The sequence below is a fragment of the Marmota marmota genome, unplaced genomic scaffold (assembly GCF_001458135.2).
Source record: "Marmota marmota marmota unplaced genomic scaffold, marMar, whole genome shotgun sequence".
Lineage (NCBI taxonomy): Eukaryota > Metazoa > Chordata > Mammalia > Rodentia > Sciuridae > Marmota > Marmota marmota.
In genome coordinates, this window is record NW_025999900.1 from 47,445,905 (window position 1) to 47,465,883 (window position 19,979).

The 19,979-nt window shown below is 38.7% G+C and overlaps 2 protein-coding genes across 5 annotated transcripts in view; one reads left to right on the forward strand and one right to left on the reverse strand.

Moving 5' to 3' along the window:
* The window catches only part of Cep128 (centrosomal protein 128), a 385,475-nt gene extending 379,674 nt beyond the window's left edge, over positions 1-5,801 (reverse strand). The window contains exons 1-2 of the mRNA XM_048799524.1: positions 5,614-5,801; positions 3,586-3,740 (exon numbers count right to left, since the gene is read on the reverse strand). The gene's annotated coding sequence lies outside the window, so the exon portion shown is untranslated. The remainder of the gene's footprint in view (positions 1-3,585; positions 3,741-5,613) is intronic.
* Positions 5,802-13,916: 8,115 nt separating this feature from the next.
* Positions 13,917-19,979, forward strand: part of Tshr (thyroid stimulating hormone receptor) — a 146,001-nt gene continuing 139,938 nt past the window's right edge. For 2 of the 4 annotated variants that reach the window (XM_048799120.1, XM_048799119.1), the window contains exon 1: positions 13,918-14,824. In XM_048799120.1, the coding sequence (XP_048655077.1) occupies positions 14,655-14,824 (170 nt within the window). In that variant the 5' untranslated portion in view covers positions 13,918-14,654. Of the gene's footprint in view, positions 14,825-19,979 lie in introns of all 4 variants that reach the window. The other 2 variants (XM_048799121.1, XM_048799118.1) reach the window with 2 other exon arrangements.

The following is a 19,979-nucleotide window of genomic DNA, read 5'->3' on the forward strand; positions in this document are numbered from 1 at the left end:
TTATTATAACTATTTTTTTTCTTTTTTCTATTTTTTTTTTCCTGTGGTGGTAGGAACTGAAACCAGGTCCTCACGCATGCTAGGCAAATACATCATGAGTTACAGCCCCAGTCCCTGTAATTATTATTTTAAAGAATGAATAGTCAATTTTATGAATGGTAGAAAGAAAAAAGAGCTTGATGGTGGGAGAGTGAAGACTATAAAATGGCTAAAATAGGTTTGTCTGTGAGCGGCAACTGGTACATGGAAACAACACAGAGAATGGATCCAGATGGTGATGAGCCTAGGTAATTTGAATTTAGAGTTTTATAGTACAGATAAAGAATAAGTGAGGAGGGGCTGGGGTTGTGGCTCAGAGGTAGAACGCTTGCCTAGCATGTGCAAGGCCCTGGGTTCAATCCTCAACACCACATAAAAATAAATAAACAAAATAAAGGTATTGTGTCCAAATATAACTAAAAAATAAAATATTAAAAAAAATAATTGAGGAATGCAAGAAGCTAAAAAATGACTATTGTAAATTAAAATGATTAACAATTACTCAAGTAAACCTTAGGTTTGATTCAATTACTAATAAGTTTTAGTATGCGTTAAAATGAATTTGAATTATATACCTCATTTATCCTATAATAGACATTGTTAAGTATTCATGTTTATGCTATTTTACAACTCAGTCCCTATTGTTTGAAGACTTAAGATAATTAATCTAGGCCATTTGCCAAAAGAATTTCTTTATTATTTTAATTAGTACTTGCTGTTTATAAAGCCTAACAGTTTGAAATTTGTTTCCAGATTAATCAGACCGGATAATAAAATAAATTTAAGTGTAAATTCAGTGAGAAGGATTCTAACTACAAGCCAGGGTCTATGCTAGCTTTTTTTTTTTTTTTTTTTTTTTTAAAGAAAAAGGAAAAAGAAGTTTTATTGCTTTGCTAGTGAAGGGGAAACACAGAGGACTCCTGTCCCACTGCTGTGATTCTATCCGTTGGCAGGAACAAGGAGCTTTTAAAGATGAGATTTAAAGGCTACATTCCAAGTGCTCTTTGTTGGAGTTGTAATTCACTTGTTAATTTGGAAGACAGTCATTTTTTGAGATCTATAGGTAACATCCCCCAAAACATCCCCAAAGTCTGCCTAAAATGGGGAAGAAAGGTAGTCCTGTTTCCCCTGAGATTAGGGAAGAGGAGAGAGATCAGGGAGGCACAAGGAGAAAGAGAAAGAAACACATTCGTTTTAAAAATAAATTACAATGGAACAGCAGCAAGGGATATTCAAAGCGTAAAGTGGACCACTTTTACATTTCCCCACTGTCAATTTCTACATTCCATTTCTATAGAAAAATGGGCAACAACATCTCCAAACTGCTTCCCACTGAAAGAGGGGAAAATAACCCAAAGTCCTAGTTCTCTATCAAGTGGGGTATGCACAATTAATTAAGGGTATTCAGCATCAGGCTTATCATTAATTCACTCATCCATTCACTCCTGGGCATATTCATTCACCAGCACTTGGTTCCTGACAAACCCTAAGTAGAGAGAAGATTTTTAAATGTTCATTAGCTAAGTGGATTCATGTAACCACAAATATTTCCATTTCCCAAACACTTCAAGTATCAGCATTGTATAAGATCTATGTTAAAGTTATATGAATTTATCAGGCCTTTATCAGAGGTATATACATCTGAAAATGGCCTGATAAGCCTCTTAAAATCATCCATAATTACTGATAATAAAAAAAATCATCCATAATTACTGATAATAAAACACCAGAAACAAGATTTTAAAACTAAAGGAAAATTTCAGAAAAATATTCACAAATGAGAACCAAAAGATTAATCAGCTTTTTAAAAGTACAAGAAGAATAGTCTGGTAGTAAAAGGCACAAAGGATACATAAACAGGCAATTCACAGGATACAAATAGCACTAACAAATATATAAACATACTTAGTTTCACTAAAGAATTGCAAATTAAAATAATATAATTACATTCTTTTTTTTAAGCAGGGGTTCATAAGGGCATACTTGTATGAGTATTAGCTATAAAAATTAGAACTGCTCTTCTGGAGAACTTCGAAATATAAATAAAAGTAAGTAATATGCATAGGTTTTGACTTTCAAATTCTACTTCTATAAATGTCATCCTAGGAAAACAAAAGGAAATATATTTATACATCTTAAGTGTAGATATGTATAAGAATTTCACTGCAAAATTATTTATACTTATAAGAAAAAATACAAATTAGCTGATAAGGGATACATCAGACTGCTATGTAGCCATTACAAGAGAAAAGGTAGAATTTTATGTGTGGATATGTAATAATACATTGTTACAAGAAAAAAATGCTATGAAATGATATGACTATATTAAAATCATTTCATATCAGAATCAACCAAGTGAAATTATTACAGAGATAATAGTGAATCCACTCTAAGGTATTTTTAGATTGTTTCAAAATGTGTCAAGACTACACAGTTGAGAATTTCTGGACTACATTATCCAGTTAGGCCCCTCCAGCTCTAAAATTCTTTAATCCTAAGAATCTTGAACACCAGCGATCTTTGTGTCTCTTCTGTATGCTTAAGTGCCTCTTATCAAAATGCAACACAAAAATACTAACAATGTCTATAATTTTAAATCTATTGCAAAATTTAATTTTAACATCATACCCTTGATTGTCAATGATAATTCATGTTGAATATGCTCATTTTATGTAAACCATAAATTATACCTGTCTCTTCAATAATAATGTAAGAGCCATTATATTTTGAAAAAAACTAAGAAAAATAATAGAAGGCTTTGAACATTTAAAGAGACTTTTTTTTTTGGCTGGGCAAGGTGGGGTTGGTGGAGTACTGGGGATTGAACTCAGGGGCACTCAACCACTGAGCCACATCCCCAGCCCTATTTTGTATTTTTTTTAAGAGACAAGGTCTCACTGAGTTGCTTTTGAACTGGAGATTTTTCCATTTCAGCCTCCCAAGCTACTGGGATGACAAGCATGCGCCACTCTGCCAGGCTAAGTGACAAATTTTAACAATAAACTCTGCTATAAATGGTACACATAACCCAAAAATGCTGAGTACAAATCAAATCCTATTAGAGGGCAATTACAAAGAACAATGGAGCACCTGTGAAGTGGGCAGAACTGGTATTTAGAGTCAAAAGATTTGGAAATAAAGACCACTCTTTTGGCTCCAGAATCCCAAGCAAACCAAATAACCTGAGCTTCAACTACCACTTTTGCAAAATAAAGATAACTATAATAAAAGAAATATGCCTGAAAAAAGATGCATAACACAGTGCCTTGGATAAAATAAGTCATTCAAATATTTGTCTAATAGAAATAGTTGCAATACTGTTGCTTTGTAAGAGTTGTAAAGATATCATCACATATTTTGCTCACTTAAATTTTTGTAACTCTGCATGAAAACTATCTTATTTTATTTATATACCACATATTAGAAAGGAGCTTCTTGTCCCCCCAAAAGTCTACTTGTTGGCATTGTTTTTTTTTTTTTTTCCCTCACTCAATCTGCAATAACTTGTTATCTCAGAAATGAAACTAAGGGAGAATGCATACTTACAAACCACACCCCCAAAACTTCTTGTTGCTCTCCTCTGAGCTCAGTGCTCTTCTAAGGCACATATGTCTGCCTCCTATCATTTCTTCATGAAGTTCAGGGCAAAAGGTTTAGTCAGTAGATGATCTTTGGGTGCCCTTGTATTTTCCCCAAGCCACCTACAGATAAAGAAAACAAGGGATAACACATACCTACAACTTTAAAATTTTTAATTTTAAAAAAATGTGAAAAGTAGGCCAACTTCCTTATGTGTGGATTATAGCATATCATAGAACAGAAAAAAAATGCTCCTAGGGTCATCTAAATGCCCAAGTGACTTTACTGGAATCCTTCATATGCAAGTGCTCTGCCAGCATACTCCTTACAGATGGCTTCTGCCTGTGCCTAGTCACCCTTGAGCTTACTTGACCATGCTGCAGTGTGAATTGTAGTCCAAGTGTAGTCAAAAGTCCTTGAGCATCTCTATTGTTGGTAAAATCAATCAGGTTAAAGAATTAATACGTTATTTCTGAATTGATGGCCCAATTATATTCCCAAGCCAGTCTAAGCCTCTTTAAAAGAATATTTTATACATAGCCCAGTTCTTTTCACACATAGGATTGCACAAAAGTAAGTAAAAGTAAATAAAAGTGAAATGTCTTTGGCTGAAAAAAAAAGAGTTAGACAGAAATATTTTCAATTCTTTGTTACTGTTTTGGAAATAGTCTCTTAAGAATCCACAGATTATCATCAGAGAGAACTGTAGCTATCCATGTAAAAAACAGTCCTTTTAAAAGTTAATTTTAAAAAAAAACTGTTGAAAGATACTTCAAAATTGCCCATTATACGAAGGCAGAAGGACATAAGAGGATAACAGGTGCAATAATAATAATAAGCACAACAAAATTTCTCTGGGCCAGTGTAAAACTGTCAAAGTTTTAATCTTCTCCTCCTGCTGTCCAATACAGCAGTAACTAGCCACATATGGTTACTGAGCTCTACAAATCTGGCCAGTTCAAATTGACATGTGCTATAAATGTAAGACACACTCCATAGGGCTAAGGATTTAGCTCAGTTGGTAGAGTGCTGGTCTCACATTCATAAGGCCCTAGGTTCAAGCCCAGCTAACACACACAAAAAAAAAAAAAAAAAAACAAGATTTTGAGACTTAGTACTTAAAAAAATGTAAAATATCTCAGTAGGTTTTATATTTACTATGTTGGATACATTGCCAAGTAAATTATTAAAAAGAATTTCACCAGTTTCTTTGTACTTTTTTAATGCGGGTATTACAAAATTTTTAATTATCAGTGTAGTTCCCATTTTAGTTCTATTAGACACTGTTCTATATAATCAATAACAATAATTAATAAATACTGAGCACTTGCAACATTGTAATTGTCTGGTTTTACAGGACGTCTGCGTGAGACACTAGGTTCATCAAACCAATAAAGGATGCAGTTGGTACTCAAGGTCCGATATCCCTAAGAAACAATCCAAATAAGAGACTGCTAACGGCTGAGATTGGGGCAACTCCTACGTTGTCACGGAAAAAAAAAAAAAATAGGTGTTCCTATACAGTGTTCCTGAGTGTAGCAAACTTTCTGTGACTACAGAAAACGTATCCCCCCCCCCAAAAAAAAAAAAAAAAAAAAAAAAAAAACATCAGGTTATATCCTAGGACAGGCCAGCAAATGCCAGATGATCCTCTGGAAAACCTACAGATGGAGTCCAGTCTCCTAGAATGTCCTGTGCAGCTAAAGCGTCAGAAACCAGTGACAGGGCAAGCTGCTCCCGAAAGGAGGACAACATCGCCCAGAGTCACTGGGTAACTTGGTCAGTATCTGACTGTGGACGCCCATGCCGAAGGAGGGGTGAGGACAGCCATCTCCCCCGATCTCGCCACACACTTCACACACCCACGGCGCCACCCCAGATCTCTGCACAGCCCTGGTTACCCCACCCCTGAAACGAGGGGAAGTGGGCCCTAAAAGGTCTAGGATAAGATAGGGAAGTGGAAGAGAAAGGACAAGGGGGCAGTGGGGCAGGTACCTGAGACAGAGATGATTCCAGGTCCTTAATGCCGGATCATCGCCGAGGACCCACCCGGCTCCCGCGGCTACCAGTGAACCAGAAGGTGTAACTGACCAAACGCTGCGGCGCAACTGACTCTGCTCTCCCCAGACTCGCAGCTATGGCAACTTGAACTAGCCGCCCAGCCGCAGCGAGAGTACAGGACGCGGGGCTGTCGCTTGGCCCTTTGGGAGTTGTAGTCCATCCCTTCTCAGGAGCAGGGAGATACCAAGGGAGAGCGACCCCAAAGGAACTGCAAGTCCCAGGATGCTAAGCGACAAGTCTTCGGAGACTCTCCGGAAGAAGCGGGCTTAGTAGGCTCTTGAGTCCTTCGGCCGCGCCCTCTTGCCCTGTTCTAATTTTTTTTTTTTTCTTTTAAAGGGCCAGAAGCTCGTGTAGGCGGCTGTTTTGGCTCTTACTGTAATTTTACTTCTTGAAGAACAGGGAAGGATAGTTTCCAGCAGTGAAATGTAAAAATCCCCTTAATACCAAGGCCCTATGTCTTGTTAAAAAGGCTCAAAAATTCTTGGAGGGAACAGAGATTATCTAGTCAAACCCGTTAAGCCTAGAAAAAGGTGACTCACCTAAGATCATAGCAAACCGAGAGTGTGAGGCTGACAGTTCACTGCTGCTGTGACCTTCAGATCTGGGTGTCATGTCCTCTCTCATTCTAAATCATGAAAGAAATGCTTTACACTCGGGGAAGTCAGTTCCAGTCATGGGGGAGGGGGCAACCTCAACAACAACAGCAACAACAAAACAAACAAACAACAGCTTTGGAAAGCAAAGAAGAAGTCAAAATCAAATTAGTCACATGGATGGACTTTTCCTTCTACTCTGCCAAAAAGGGCACTGACCTGTCCCCTGCTAGAGGGATAAGAGGATAAATTTTACTTTATCTGTTAAATTTTTCTTAGTTACCTAAAGAAGAGCAAGATCACCTTGCATGATGCCTGTTCCCTATTGTAACAATTGTAACAGTTGTAGATGTAGATGTGGCAGATATTTTTTATATACCCACTTTGCCCCTTTAACTGGAAATGATTCTACTACAGCATAGGGCACTCAAAACCCTTTTCATAGTATAAATAGATCCATTTCTCAATTGGTCTCCTCCATTAGCCCTTCAAACAAAGGGATCTTGTGGCTTCTCCTCCTTTCCTCACTTCTCCATCTCCCTTTCCCAACCCCCACCACACCCAGAATCTTAAATAATTACTACTCAAATTGGATACAATAAAATTGTCCAGATATTTTTTCTTGCAATGCTAAAATATAAAGTATTTCATATTCCATACCAAGTTTGAACATAAAATTCTTCTAAAGACCTACCTCTATGTATTTGCATCTATCTTCACCATGCTTGCTCAGAATTTTTGCTCTAGAATACACTCCACCTGTCACAGAAATTAATTCAGATAACTCAGAACGTCTATAAAATTGCCCCATATGCTTTCAGAGGCATAAGTTTTCTTAACATGTTAATTTTTCAAAACAATTACATTCATTCATTTAATTTGGCAAGTGTATGTTGGGTCTTTCTAGTATCTAGATGTGTTAAGCATTGAAGATACAGGGATAATGAGGAGATAAACAACATAGCCCTTTCTCTTTTTGAGTTGATGAGCCAAGTAAGGGAAACAGTATACTAATATACGAATTACAAAGGTAGGAAATAAAACACTGCCTCTGTTTCTATAGAAAATTTTCTGGAAATTCTGATGGACTCCCCAAAAAAATGACTATCAAAAAGTTAATGTAAACTTGAGCTGCATTAATGATAATTGATTGTCAATATCCTCTCTTCACTGGTCCAACCATGTTCAGAATATTGGATTCAATTCTGAAGACCATATTTGAAAATGGTATTAGCTGAATAAAGCAAAACTCAGCCAGGTACAGTGACACATGCCTGTAATCCCATCAGCTCAGGAGGCTGAAGCAGAAGGATCAAGAGTTCAAAGCCAGCCTCAGCAATTTAGTGAGGTCCTAAGCAACTCAGTGAGAGCCTGTATCTAATAAAATACAAAGTAGCGCTGGTGATGTGGCTCAGTGGTTAAGTGCCCCTCATTTCAATCCCCAGTTACCTGCCTCCCAACAACAACAACAACAACAAAAAAAAAAAAAGCAAAAGTCACTGGACACAACAGGTACCAAAGGGTAAAAAATCAGATTTGAGTTCATCATGACAAAGGGACATTAAATGCATTATTAAATTCATAGCAGCTATTTGTCATTTGGTGTATTATCAATTGACAAATGTGACATCTAGAAAATAAAAACCCAGAGAAGCCAGATAAGAGAATCTCTCTCCTTCTTAACAAAATAGATTTTACCCAAAATTGTCTTATAGCCCCCAAAGCATATTAATTATTTTTAATTGATAAGGTAGACATATGTTTATCCATCCCCAACAACACACTCAAGCTGTCACCTGAATTTAGAGTTGTAAAACCCACAGCAATTACCATTTGCAGTACTCTTCCTTTCCAAACCAGGTAAACAGGAGCACAGAGAGATTATTATATGAAGTGTTAGTTTTCTAGGGCTGCCATAACAAAATACCACAGAAGTGTGGCTTAAACAACAAATTTAAAATAAAAAAGAAACCATATTTATGATCTACAAATTCAAGATCAAAGTGTCAGCAGGTAAGAGTTCTCCTGAGGCCTCTCCTCTTGACTTGCAGACATCAGTCTTCTCTGTATCCTCAAATGGCAGTTTCTTTGTTTGAGCATGGACGGGCCTGTTATCTTTCTTGTCTTACAAGAACACCAGTTATATTGAATTAGAGCCCCTCTTTTGTAAGTTTATTTATCCTTAATTACCTTCTTAAAGGGCCTATCTTTAAATTCAGACATATTAGGGTTTCAACAAATAAATTTTATGGGGACAAAATATAGTCCACATAACTTTGCCCAAATGGTATCTATTCAAGATTAGTGTCATGAATCACCTTCCAACTACACATTCTGTTCTAGATGTTTAGAAGAAAGAATACACCTTACAGCTTGTGATCATCTACAGCTGTAGATGTAGATGTGGCAGATATTTTTTATATACCCACATTGCCCCTTTAACTGGAAATGATTCTACTACAGCATGGGGCACTCAAAACCCTTTTCATGGTATAAAAAACTCTGTGACTATGGCTGATAAGACAAGGAGTTATACACCTGAAATAATTTGAGCCTATCAGGCTCTTTATGCTTTGAGAATTTAAAATTGGATCAAGTTTCCAATTTATTGCCTGAATAGTCTTGATGCACAGATAAGAGCTGAGCCTGTCACAGAGATGTGGCCATCTTCATCTATGTTCAAGAAGCAGCAGGAAAAGCTAATCTGTGGGGCATTGGTGGGGGTGGAGGGTGGGAGGGAGTAAAGCATAAAGCATAAACTGTGCTTCTTTAAATACTTGTGTTCCATGATTGCCTAGAGGAAATTGGGGGAGTTAAATGCTCATGATTTTAGGCCCAGACCACTTAGATTCAAATCTTAACTGTAATACCTATTAGCTATGTGACCTCGGTCAATCGACTTAATCTGTGCCTTCATTTCTCCTTTTGCCAAATGTGAATAAGAATGATATCTCATGGGCTGTGGCTCAGTGGTAGAACACTTTGCTAGCACATGTGAGGCATGAGGTTTGATCCTCAGCACCACATAAAAATAAATAAAATAAAGATATTGTGTCCATCTGCCACTAAGAAAAATATTTTTTTAAAAAAAGAATGATATGAGCAGAATTGACTGGGGGACAAAATAAAGTATGTGAAGCATGCAGCCCAGTGCTCACAGTGAGTGTTCTTGGACCTATAAACTATGATACCCCACTGTGTCAGTTCCATGAACATGGGGACTTGATTCTGTTCTAGATGTTTAGAAGAAAGAATACACCTTACAGCTTGTGATTATTTCCCTTTCAAAACTTAAGTTAGTTTTGTTGATTAAAACCCAAAGACCCTTGGCTAAGATTACACTAGTGAAGCCATCCAGTCCAAGATCCAAGGTAATAATTCCACATCTAGTTTCTTGAGCATTGTCATCAGAAATACCTTTGAGCCACACCAAACATTAAACACCTGGAAGGGTGAATCAGTAAAATGTTCTAGGGAACTGGGGTTGTTGTTCAGTGGTATAGTGCTTGGCTATCTGGTGCAATGTTCTGGGTTCAATCTCCAGCACTGCAAAAATGAAATAAAAATACAGAGTTTCTGGAATGGAGCTAGTCTGAAAGCATTGACATGATCATCATAACTCAACTCGTTTTGAATGGGTAAATATGGAGAAGGGAACACAGATGTCATGTAAGAAACTGCTACCAGGCACAGTGGTGCATGCCTGTAATCCCATTGGCTCAGGAGGCTGAGGCAGGAGGATAGAAAGGTCAAAGCCAGCCTCAGCAATTTAGCAAGGCCCAAAGCAACTCAGCAAAACCCTGTGTCTTAAAACACCACACACACACACACACACACAGGCTAGGGGTGTGGCTCAGTGTTTAAGTGCCCCTGGGTTCAGTCCCTCATAAGGAAGGAAGGAAGGAAGGAAGGAAGGAAGGAAGGAAGGAAGGAAGGAAGGAAAGAAAAGAAAAGAAAAACTGTTTCGGTGGTTGATAGAGGCAGTAGAGTCAGAAGTTGTGATTGGCCAATACCTTGCAAACTCATACCACTGTGAAATGGCAACGGCAGACAGATTATTTCCATGTGACAGGAAAATAAATATCAAGTTTTTCTTCAAGTATTTATTTTTCTTCAAATATTTACAGGGCCCTGTGAGATTGCTCAAGTCACAAACCCATGAAGCCAGCTCTGCTCTCACTAAAGAGTCAAGGCATACGCCATCAAAGAAAGTATCATGAACAAACTCAATCCTCCAAAACCAAAGTTCTATGATTAGAAATGTGATATGAAACAGAGAACAAGAAGGTCCTGAAATGGCAGGGGGAGCTGGGAGTTTTGGACATAAACACAAAAGTATAGGGGAATAGTCTATGTCCAGAGAAGTCCATGTCCAAGCAAGCAATATTCATAGCTTGTACCTTGCTATCCCACCCAATAGCATCAGGGGATGATGTGTCTTCAAAAGCAACCTCCATGTTTCCTGGACGTCCCAGCCTAAGTGATGATCACCCGTAACATTAGATTTTGCTTGGTTTCATCCTGCCACCACAGATGGCAAAGCCCCCTTGTACTATCACGGGACAATATAATAAAGAAGACGCCACATAAAACACTGTAGGTAAACTAAAAAGGAAATACCCAAAATTTTGATTTGGTGGGAATGAATGAAGCAGTGGTGAAATCTTACTCTCTTAACACCAGCAGAAAAGGATCATAAGTAGTTGTTGACTCTTATAAGTTTTAAAGCTAACTGAAAACTAAGAGTCAAAATAAAACATAAGATGTTGCATCTATGGTATTGACCACTATTCAGTTGTCATCTTTAGCTATTCATTCTGTAGAACCATGGTTGATCCCATAATATTCTTTTCAGTCATACACTTACTATTTACAAGCAGTTATCACATTCATGAGCATCCGTTTTATAACATTGCCATTCAGATGCACAACACTTTCCAATATATGGACCATGTTAATGGCTTTCCTACAAAAATGGGAAACCTAGCATTCCATAGCCCTTCTCATTTATTTGTTACATTTAGAAGGATATTTTGTGTGTTTAATGTATCTGAGTGCAAACACTTTGCTCTTCATTTAAGTTGATTCATCATCTCAACTCATGTTTATTTGCTCTGGTTTAAAAGTTATGTTCAGGTAAGAAAATTGCCTTTATGATTATCATAGCCATTTGTTGAACAGGCTATAAGAACATGTTATCCTGAAAGCTTGTTCCAATTTACTGAATTGAAACTGTTCATCATAGGATATTTTACTTACATTATTATCTACTAAGCCAATTTATGCTGTCTAAATCTTGGTTTAAAATGGTACAGATTTTAGCACACCACTTCTATTTCTAGCAAAGATGGAAAAACAGAGACCAGATTTACATTCCCATCAGATTAACAAACAAACAAAAAAACAAATGTTAGCCATTCATAGCAGTGCCAAGTATGGACAGACGTCATAATAAAAAATCTGCTTTTACTAAAAAAAGGCAAAATATATGAAATAATGGTTTTCAAGTGGATACAGAAAAAGGATAGTGATCCCATTGAGAGAGGAAACAAATAGGGAAAACTTATGACTGTTATAATTTACTGGCTTGAGAAAGTATCCAAGCCAGGGTGCAAGGAGAAGGAGCCCAGGCAGAGCCCAGCGATGCTCTAAATTAAGGAGATGAAGATGAAGGGTTGAAAAAAATGAATACAGAACTACAGAAGGGAGAGAGCCACCAAAATGGAAAACTCCAGAGAACCCCACAAGATCTCCCATGGAATATACAACAGAATATTAATCATTATAGATGTGAAAAAAAACAGAAGCTGGAGAAATAAGTGTCTGAGGAGATCAGAGGGGAAAGTGCCTGTCATCCAGAACCAAGAAAAGTGACAATACCCATCAGCCAGATTGAAATTCATGATTCGTGAAGCATTGGATAGAGTATCTGGAAAGGTCTTCCTTCAGAAATGGAAGAATTCTTCTTCAGAAGAATTAGATTGAATGCTACTCTGTTCCTACTTAAGAAACCTTAAAAACAAGATCAAAAATATCAAACTGCTCCAAAGGAATTTAACCATGTCTTACAACAAAGCTCAAGAATATTTAAATGACCGCAAAAGAAATAATGGGGTGCAAAAAGGGATAACATTTACAGTGTCTATCTTCCAAACATAGATTATCAGACATGCAAAGAAGCAAAAAAAAATGCAAATTGATTTTAACTCGTGATAAAGTCTTAAGAGCAGTCCAGATTAAAGCATTTTATAAAGGAACAATGGGAGCTATAATAGAAGACTTTTCCCCCCTTGGAAGCAATGCAAGCAACAAGAAAATAGAACCATATTTTTAAAGTATTGAAAGGAAAAATTTGTCAACCTATAATTCTATACCTAGCAATGATATCCTTTTAAAAAGAAGGCAAATCAACACTTTTGCAGATACACAAAAGCTGAAATAATTCATAACCAGCAGATATGCCCTACAGGAAATGTTAATGAAAGTCTGTCAAGCCAAAGGAAAGACACAACGGAAAATATGGATTACCTCTGGGGAATGAGAAGATCAGAAAGAGTAACTCTGTTATTATTTGAATCTCTTTAAAAGATCATTGATCTTAACAAAGATAGCAACATTGTATTGTGGGGTTTATAGCCTATGTATACATAAAGTAAAATAAGACTTAAAAGTTCAGGGAGGAAAGAATAAATGGAAGCATACTTTCTAACATCCTTTTTTCTTGGGGGAAGAGGGTACCAGGGCTTGAACTCAGGGGCATTCAACCACTGAGCCACATCCCCAGTCACCCCCTCCACCATTCATTTATTCATTCATTCATTCATTCATTCATTCATTTATTTATTTATTTTCAAGAGACAGGGTGTTCCTGAGTTGCTTAGTGCCTTGCTGTTGAAGAGGCTGGCTTTGAACACAGGATCTTTCCATCTCAGCTTCCAAAGCCACTGGGAGTATAGATGTGTGGCCCCAGTTGGGTCGTAAAGACTTTTAAAATGATGCAAAAATGGTATGATAACAGCACAGACTAGGAATACTCAAATATGCATACAAAACCCCTAAAGCAATAGCAAAGTAATGGCTAAGTCAGCTAAGAAGACACAATGGAATCATAAAAATTTCTGGATTAATCCAAAACGATGCTTTTTGTAAAAAAAAAAAAGGGGGGGGAATGAAATTAAAGTAGGAAAATATAAAATGAACAGCAAGATTATGTACTTCAAGCCTAATATTAGTAATGATATCAGACGTAAATGATCTATACAACAGAAGTAAAAGCAATTTCTTATAAAAGGAATCATGCAGTATGTAAGGAGTTGATATTCCTTTTGCACCAACAGAAATTAGCTAAGCAATTGAAGACTTTTAAGAAGGAAATTGGCACAATCTGGTTAATATTCCTAATAAGTCTTTTTTGGCTAATGTGTGAAGAACGATGAGTAGATAGATAATGGTGTACCACATACGTATTCCTTTTGCCCCCTTGGCGGGGGGTGGGGTATGAATTAATAACATTTCTAGGAAGACAAGAATTTCCAGATTTCCAGCCAGCCTCAAATATGTATCCCGAGGCTGGAGTGCGATCCATTTGGGGTACCAGGAAGGGTTTCTGTCTTTCCCGGTTCTCCCCAGCAGATGGCCCCAGAGCCCGGTTCCTGACTCGCCTGGAGGAGTAGCGAGGCTGCGGGGAAGAGTTGGTCGCCTCCTGGAGGATGCTGGCGGCGACTCCTGTGGGAGAGGGCCACTGGCGCGGAGCGATCGGGGTGGGCGCTGGAGTCCGGCGGCCTCGAAGATCAAAGGTCCGCCAGGGCGGTCGCGCGCCCTCTTGGGCTGCACCCGGGGCTGGCCTGGGCGGTGTGCCAGCCCCAGACTTTCAGCAGCGAAGTTGAAGTTCAGCAGCACCGTCCAATCCAAGCTGGCTTTCCCGGGCTAAAGTGCGTGCGGGTGGGTCCTGGGCACGGAGAAAGGTGGTGTTTTGCATTTTACAGAAAAAGTAGGGAGAATGGTTTCTAAAGGAGGCTTTGGAGAGAAATAATAAGAAGGAACGCGTTGGGGTGGGTTAGAAAACAGAAGGAACAGCCCGCACCGGTGCCTGGGAACAGACGGAGCGGGCTGCGTGGCTCAAGCCAAAAAAAAAAAAAAAAAAAAGTGAAACAAGTAGGCTTGTTTGGGTAGAGAGTTGCCTAGGGAAGCTGAGCACTTGAGAGCCTCTCCTCCCTCTCCAGCCTCCCCTGCGGTGGTGAGGTCACAGCCTCTTGGAGTCCTCACTCCTCCCACCCCTCCGGCTCCCTGATCTCCCTCTGCCTAGGGGAATCGGAGGCGCAAAGGACTGAGAATAAGACGACAGCTCAGGATGAAGACATAGCCTTGGGGACCGGTGGAAAAATGAGGCTGGAGTCCCTGCTGCAGCTGGTATTGCTGCTCTCCCTGCCCAGGAGTCTGGGGGGCAGGGGGTGTCCATCTCCACCCTGCGAGTGCCACCAGGAGGACGACTTCAAAGTCACCTGCAAGGATATTCACCGCATCCCCAGCCTACCGCCCAGTACGCAGACTCTGTGAGTACACGGGAGAGGAAAGGGTAGGATGCAGAGGCCAAAGACACCTGGAAAGGTGGACACTTGGAAGTGCACGAAACAGCTTGAAAACTGGCCAAAGTAGATTGGTATATTGTGTGTGTGTGTGTGTGTGTGTGTGTGTGTGCGCGCTCGCATGTATCTGTCCCTAAGTAAAAATGTCATCAAATCACACTTGGAAAGTTATCATTCCTGACACCCTCGTGTTTTAACAAAAGAAAAGGTAACAAAACTCTGGTACGAAATGACTCATTGAGGCGTTCTTTCTAAAATGCTACCTTTATGCACTTCACCTACTCCTATCCCTGACTGAATCTTGGTTTCACTTCCAATATTACTAAGATTAAAAGCAATTCAAGAACAAACTTTGTAAATTTTATCTTGGGTTACAAAAATTGCAAAAAAAAATTCTCTTTTTAGTTTTTCTAGATAAGAAATTGTCTTAGTTCTGCTGATTTATCAAATAGTTGTCAAAAAATTAATCAGGAACCCATTTAAAAAATGTACCCTTCACCCAATATATATAATTCCTTAATGGTGAACTGCCCACCAAGGAGTACATCTAGAACTCCTCTTTTTGATAGACATGGTAGAAGTGTAAAGCAATGAAATTTCATGAACCATGTTTTTTTTTTTTTTAATCTGAAGATTAAGTTAGAAATTTGGTGGCAACTAAAATCACTCATACACACACATGCACACACACTCAGGTACACACACAATGTTTCTTAACAGAAATTTAAATTAATGATTATTGAAAGGATAACTGAAGTCAACACTGAGGTAAAAGGGCTTTTTAATTGATAAAAAAAAAAGAACAGAAAGAATGATCAAACAACCTGAAAGGTTACCTAGTTAAAGTAAGAAAATACAGACTACTTAAAAAAAAAAAAGTAGATGGCTGGAAAACAGTTGTACAGTTCTCAAGAATTCAGCTCATAGGAACACTCAACAGTTGATCGTGAATGTCGTAGCCTAGGTACATATTTCTGTGCTTGAAGAGATCCTACTTTCTTATATCACTTGGATTAATTAGTGCAATAACCTCTAAGCACTTCTTCATTCTCCATGATGCCATTACAGAATAAATTCTCATCTTCTTGATGAAACTGCTACATTGGTTCTGTACAGCTTCTAGAATAAAATTATTCTGTTCACACTGTAAGATCTGGCCCAGTATGTCAAACCTCTCTGCTTCTAATTTATCTGACTTCCCACTCCTACTGAGCACAACTTCTAACATATCCCCCCCAAAGTTCTCTGCTTACACCAGTGCCCTTGCTCCCCCTCCCACATTCTATCCCCCACCTGAAGTGCCTTCCCCCTTTCTTTGTCTGGCTTGTGTCTATCTAGTTTTGGAGTCAGTTCCTTTAAGAAGCTTCTCCTGACCATGATGCCTAGGCTGGGTGAACAACCCTCCTTCTCAATGTTCTGTGCATGAATATGACCCTAGCCCTTATATACTGTGTGTTTTCCTATGACTTTATCTTTTGGGGACTAAACCCAGGGGCACTTGATCACTGAGCCACAACCCCAGCTTTTTTTATTTTTTATTTTGAGACAGGATCTCACTAAGTTGCTTAGGGCCTCACTAAGAGTTGCTGAGGCTGGCTTTGAACTTGCAATCATCCTGCCTCAGCCTCCAGAGTTGCTGGGATTACAGGTGTGTGCCACTGTGCTTGGCTCCTGTGACTCATCTTTATTCGCATACCTACCAATGTAGAAATGAAGTCCTCTAACACAGTGACCCTGTCACTCTGAATTCCTCAAACCCAGCAGAGGAACTAAAACTGTTTAGAAGCTCAAATAAAGCTCACATGAATGAGTGAATAAATGAATATGGTGGCCACAGGTTGTCCACTGGGTGGTGGGAAGACCAGAGCACAAAGTTATCAGTGGCAGAATTTCAAGAGTCCTTGGAGAGAGATGTGGCTCTGAGAATGCAAAGGAACTCAGAATCATGTTGAGTGAAACTGCACCACGTGTTGAGAGAAGGACTGTCAGAGAACAAGCCATGGGATAGGAGTCGAGAAACCCTCCACTCTTCATTCTTTCCTCAAGAAACAGGGTGAGATCCTTTATTTGGAAGATTTCAACTTTTGTTCAGAGTAAAATAAAAGGTTCAATTAGGTGCTTTCTGATGTCATGATGCTATTGAGTATACTCTGAGGGAAGCCACTGAATCACAAAGCGTGATTGGATAAACACAGCAAGGAGCATGTGACCTTGAGAATAATGGGGACAAGGTACTGTGTTCTGAACAATGAAAACTTTCTGAGACGGCGAAGAGAAAACTGATGAAAAATGTGGGTTAGATGCTATGGTGTTCTCATTTAAACAACAACTACAACCATCTGTGACAGCAGCAAAGTGATTTTTTTAATCTTTTGGGGGCAGTAGAACTCTTCCGTCAAAGGAAAGACTATGGGAGAAGTCAAATACGTAAAGCTAATGGTTGTGCTGTGCTTATTTATGTGGGGCCCTGTTCTCAGCACTTTGCATCAATTTACCCATTGAGTCCTCACAAAATCCAAGTAAGTTGGTGATTTTATTATCCTCGTTTATAAAATGGGGTCATTGAGGCACACACACACACACACACACACACACGTGTCACTCAGCTTGTAAACGGTGGAGACAGGATTTGAAATATCATATTGAACTTCAAAGGCTGCCATCAGATGTACATGGGTCTTGCCCTGCCAGCTTTCCCCCAGGATGGTCATGAGGTTTTAGAGATAAAAGTTTGAAAACCAGTGATGTCCAATAAAACACATATAACCTTGAGGGACGTTGGCCAGAGAAGTATGCAAGAACTCAGAAATTAGGAGGTTGGGGGAAAGGAAAGAAGGGAGAGGAAATGAGAGAGAGGGTTGAAGAGAGGGAGGAAGGAAGGGAGGGAAAGAAAACTCACCTTTTAAGTTATAGAAGGCATTCCCTGAGGCACCAAACCATATCTTTGCCATTAATAAATAACTTGTTCAAGGTAGCAATCCCTTTTCTGAAACTACTTAAATTAAAATATCCGTTGCTGAGGGATGTTTTCTGACCAGAGCTATGTTATTGTTCAGATGTACCTCTTTTTGAAGTTTTTGAAGATCCTGCACTGATTTAAATGGAAGGACTTGTGCTCTTGCAGTTACTTGCCTTATTTCTGTATCCTTTATCCAGATGCTACAGAATCACTGCTTAGCCATTTTACAAATTACCATGGTGCTGAGAATAATTTTTCCTAAGCCTTAAACTTCCACCCATATTTCATGGTGTTGAAAGGTATTACACAGGCCTCAACTTTCTGTGCTACCCATACCCATGGCCCATGATGTCTGGGAGACAGTTACACTGTTTGTGTCTCTTACTGAAGAGGTAGTTCTGAGTCTTTTCCTCACCTGTGTCCTCCAGTGGTCATGCGACAGTGACTTTAACAGGGCCAGGGTGCCAGGGGGTGAGGGGGTGAGGAGAGGGAGAGCTAGTTCTCCCACTCCCCAGTGGAACATTCAACAATCTCTGATATGCAGAAAGTCTGAAAAAAATTGACTCTCAATTGGGAATTAGTGATTTAAGGTAATTTAAATGAAGCAAATGAATAAAATTATAAATTTAAATTTGGGGGCTGGGGTATAATGTAGGTCAGTAATAGAGGCTCTGAATTTGAGTCCCAGTACTGAAAATTTTGGAATATAATTATAGATTATAATGAATATAATAGAATATAATTATAGATTATAATGACCTGAAAATGAAGCTTGGCAAGACTGATCCATCAATCTCTTGTATTCAGAAAGTTGACTTTTTTTTTTTTACCTCTATGTATAAGAGGACCATCCTTCTCTGAATGAGACATTGATAGTCATTCTAGATTTGTGTGGATTGTCCCTCCAGAAAGTGCCAACTTGCCTTGCCTTGTCCCTTTAACCTACCCACTTGCAGTTTCATCGTGGCAGTAATTGCCATCTCTCCTTCCTCCAATCCCCACCACTGTTTAGGGTCTTAGGATTCAATGCAGTAAATGGTTTTTCTACCACACACGTGCTTCTCTTCAGAAATGTTTCTGAAGGAGTGGCTGTCTGTATTGTGATTTTCAGGTTATTTTTAGTCGTTTGCATGCTGCATCTGCACACTATCCCAGTGTTTTCTAAACTAGATAATCATTCATCATCTTTGGGATTTTTGCCCTGTGTACCATCTGTGCTACTATTTCCTCAGTATATTTTAAGTAGACCACTTTTTTAACTGAAAGAAATTTATTTAGGAAAGCATACATTGCTGCTATAAATGCAAAATTATCATGACTTATTTAAGTGAGAGGTAAACAGAAAACTGAGTATAACAAAAACAAAAATGTAATGAAATTCTAGGCATAGGTTATTGTCTGTGAATGCTGTGAATACAAGGCTCCCTTCTCTTTGCAAAGAGAAAGAGTACAAAGTGTTGAGAAGCATTAAACAGATCCAACCCTGCTCTGTGTCCTTGATAGTATCAGAAGGACTGAAAGACAATAGGAAAAGGAATCACTTTTTCACTGTGTGATTCAATATTATTTCACGCTATGTAAGCTAATCTCGTATATCTTCAAATCATCCCTGTTCCCCATATTTCAAAATGGTTTTAGTAACAGTCAGTGGTCACAACATGAATAACAATTGGTTTCTAACCTAAAAAAGAGGTTCTCTATGCCCAGACAACACAGCCCAATAAAATAGAAAGAAAGAAAGATAGAATCGATCTTGCACCATGTAATGACATATCAGTTAATGACAAACCACGTATACAATAATGTATATGTAGTATAGCCTAGCTGTGGAATGGGCTATACAAACCACCATCCAGGTTTTTATAAGCATATTCTATGATATATCACCACCATTAAGTGATGCATAACTCTATATAAAAATAAAATTAAAAAAATATGTGTAACCCCAGGCACAGTGGTACACACCTATAATCCCAGCAGCTTGGGAGTCTGAGGCAAGAGGATTGCAAGTTCAGATCCAGCCTCAGCAACTTAACAAGGCCCTAAAACAACTTAAGGAGACACTGTTTTTAAATAAGATAGTAAAAAGAGATAGGGATGTGGCTCAGTGGTTAAGCACCCCTGGGTTTAATCGCCAGTACCAAATATATATATATATATATA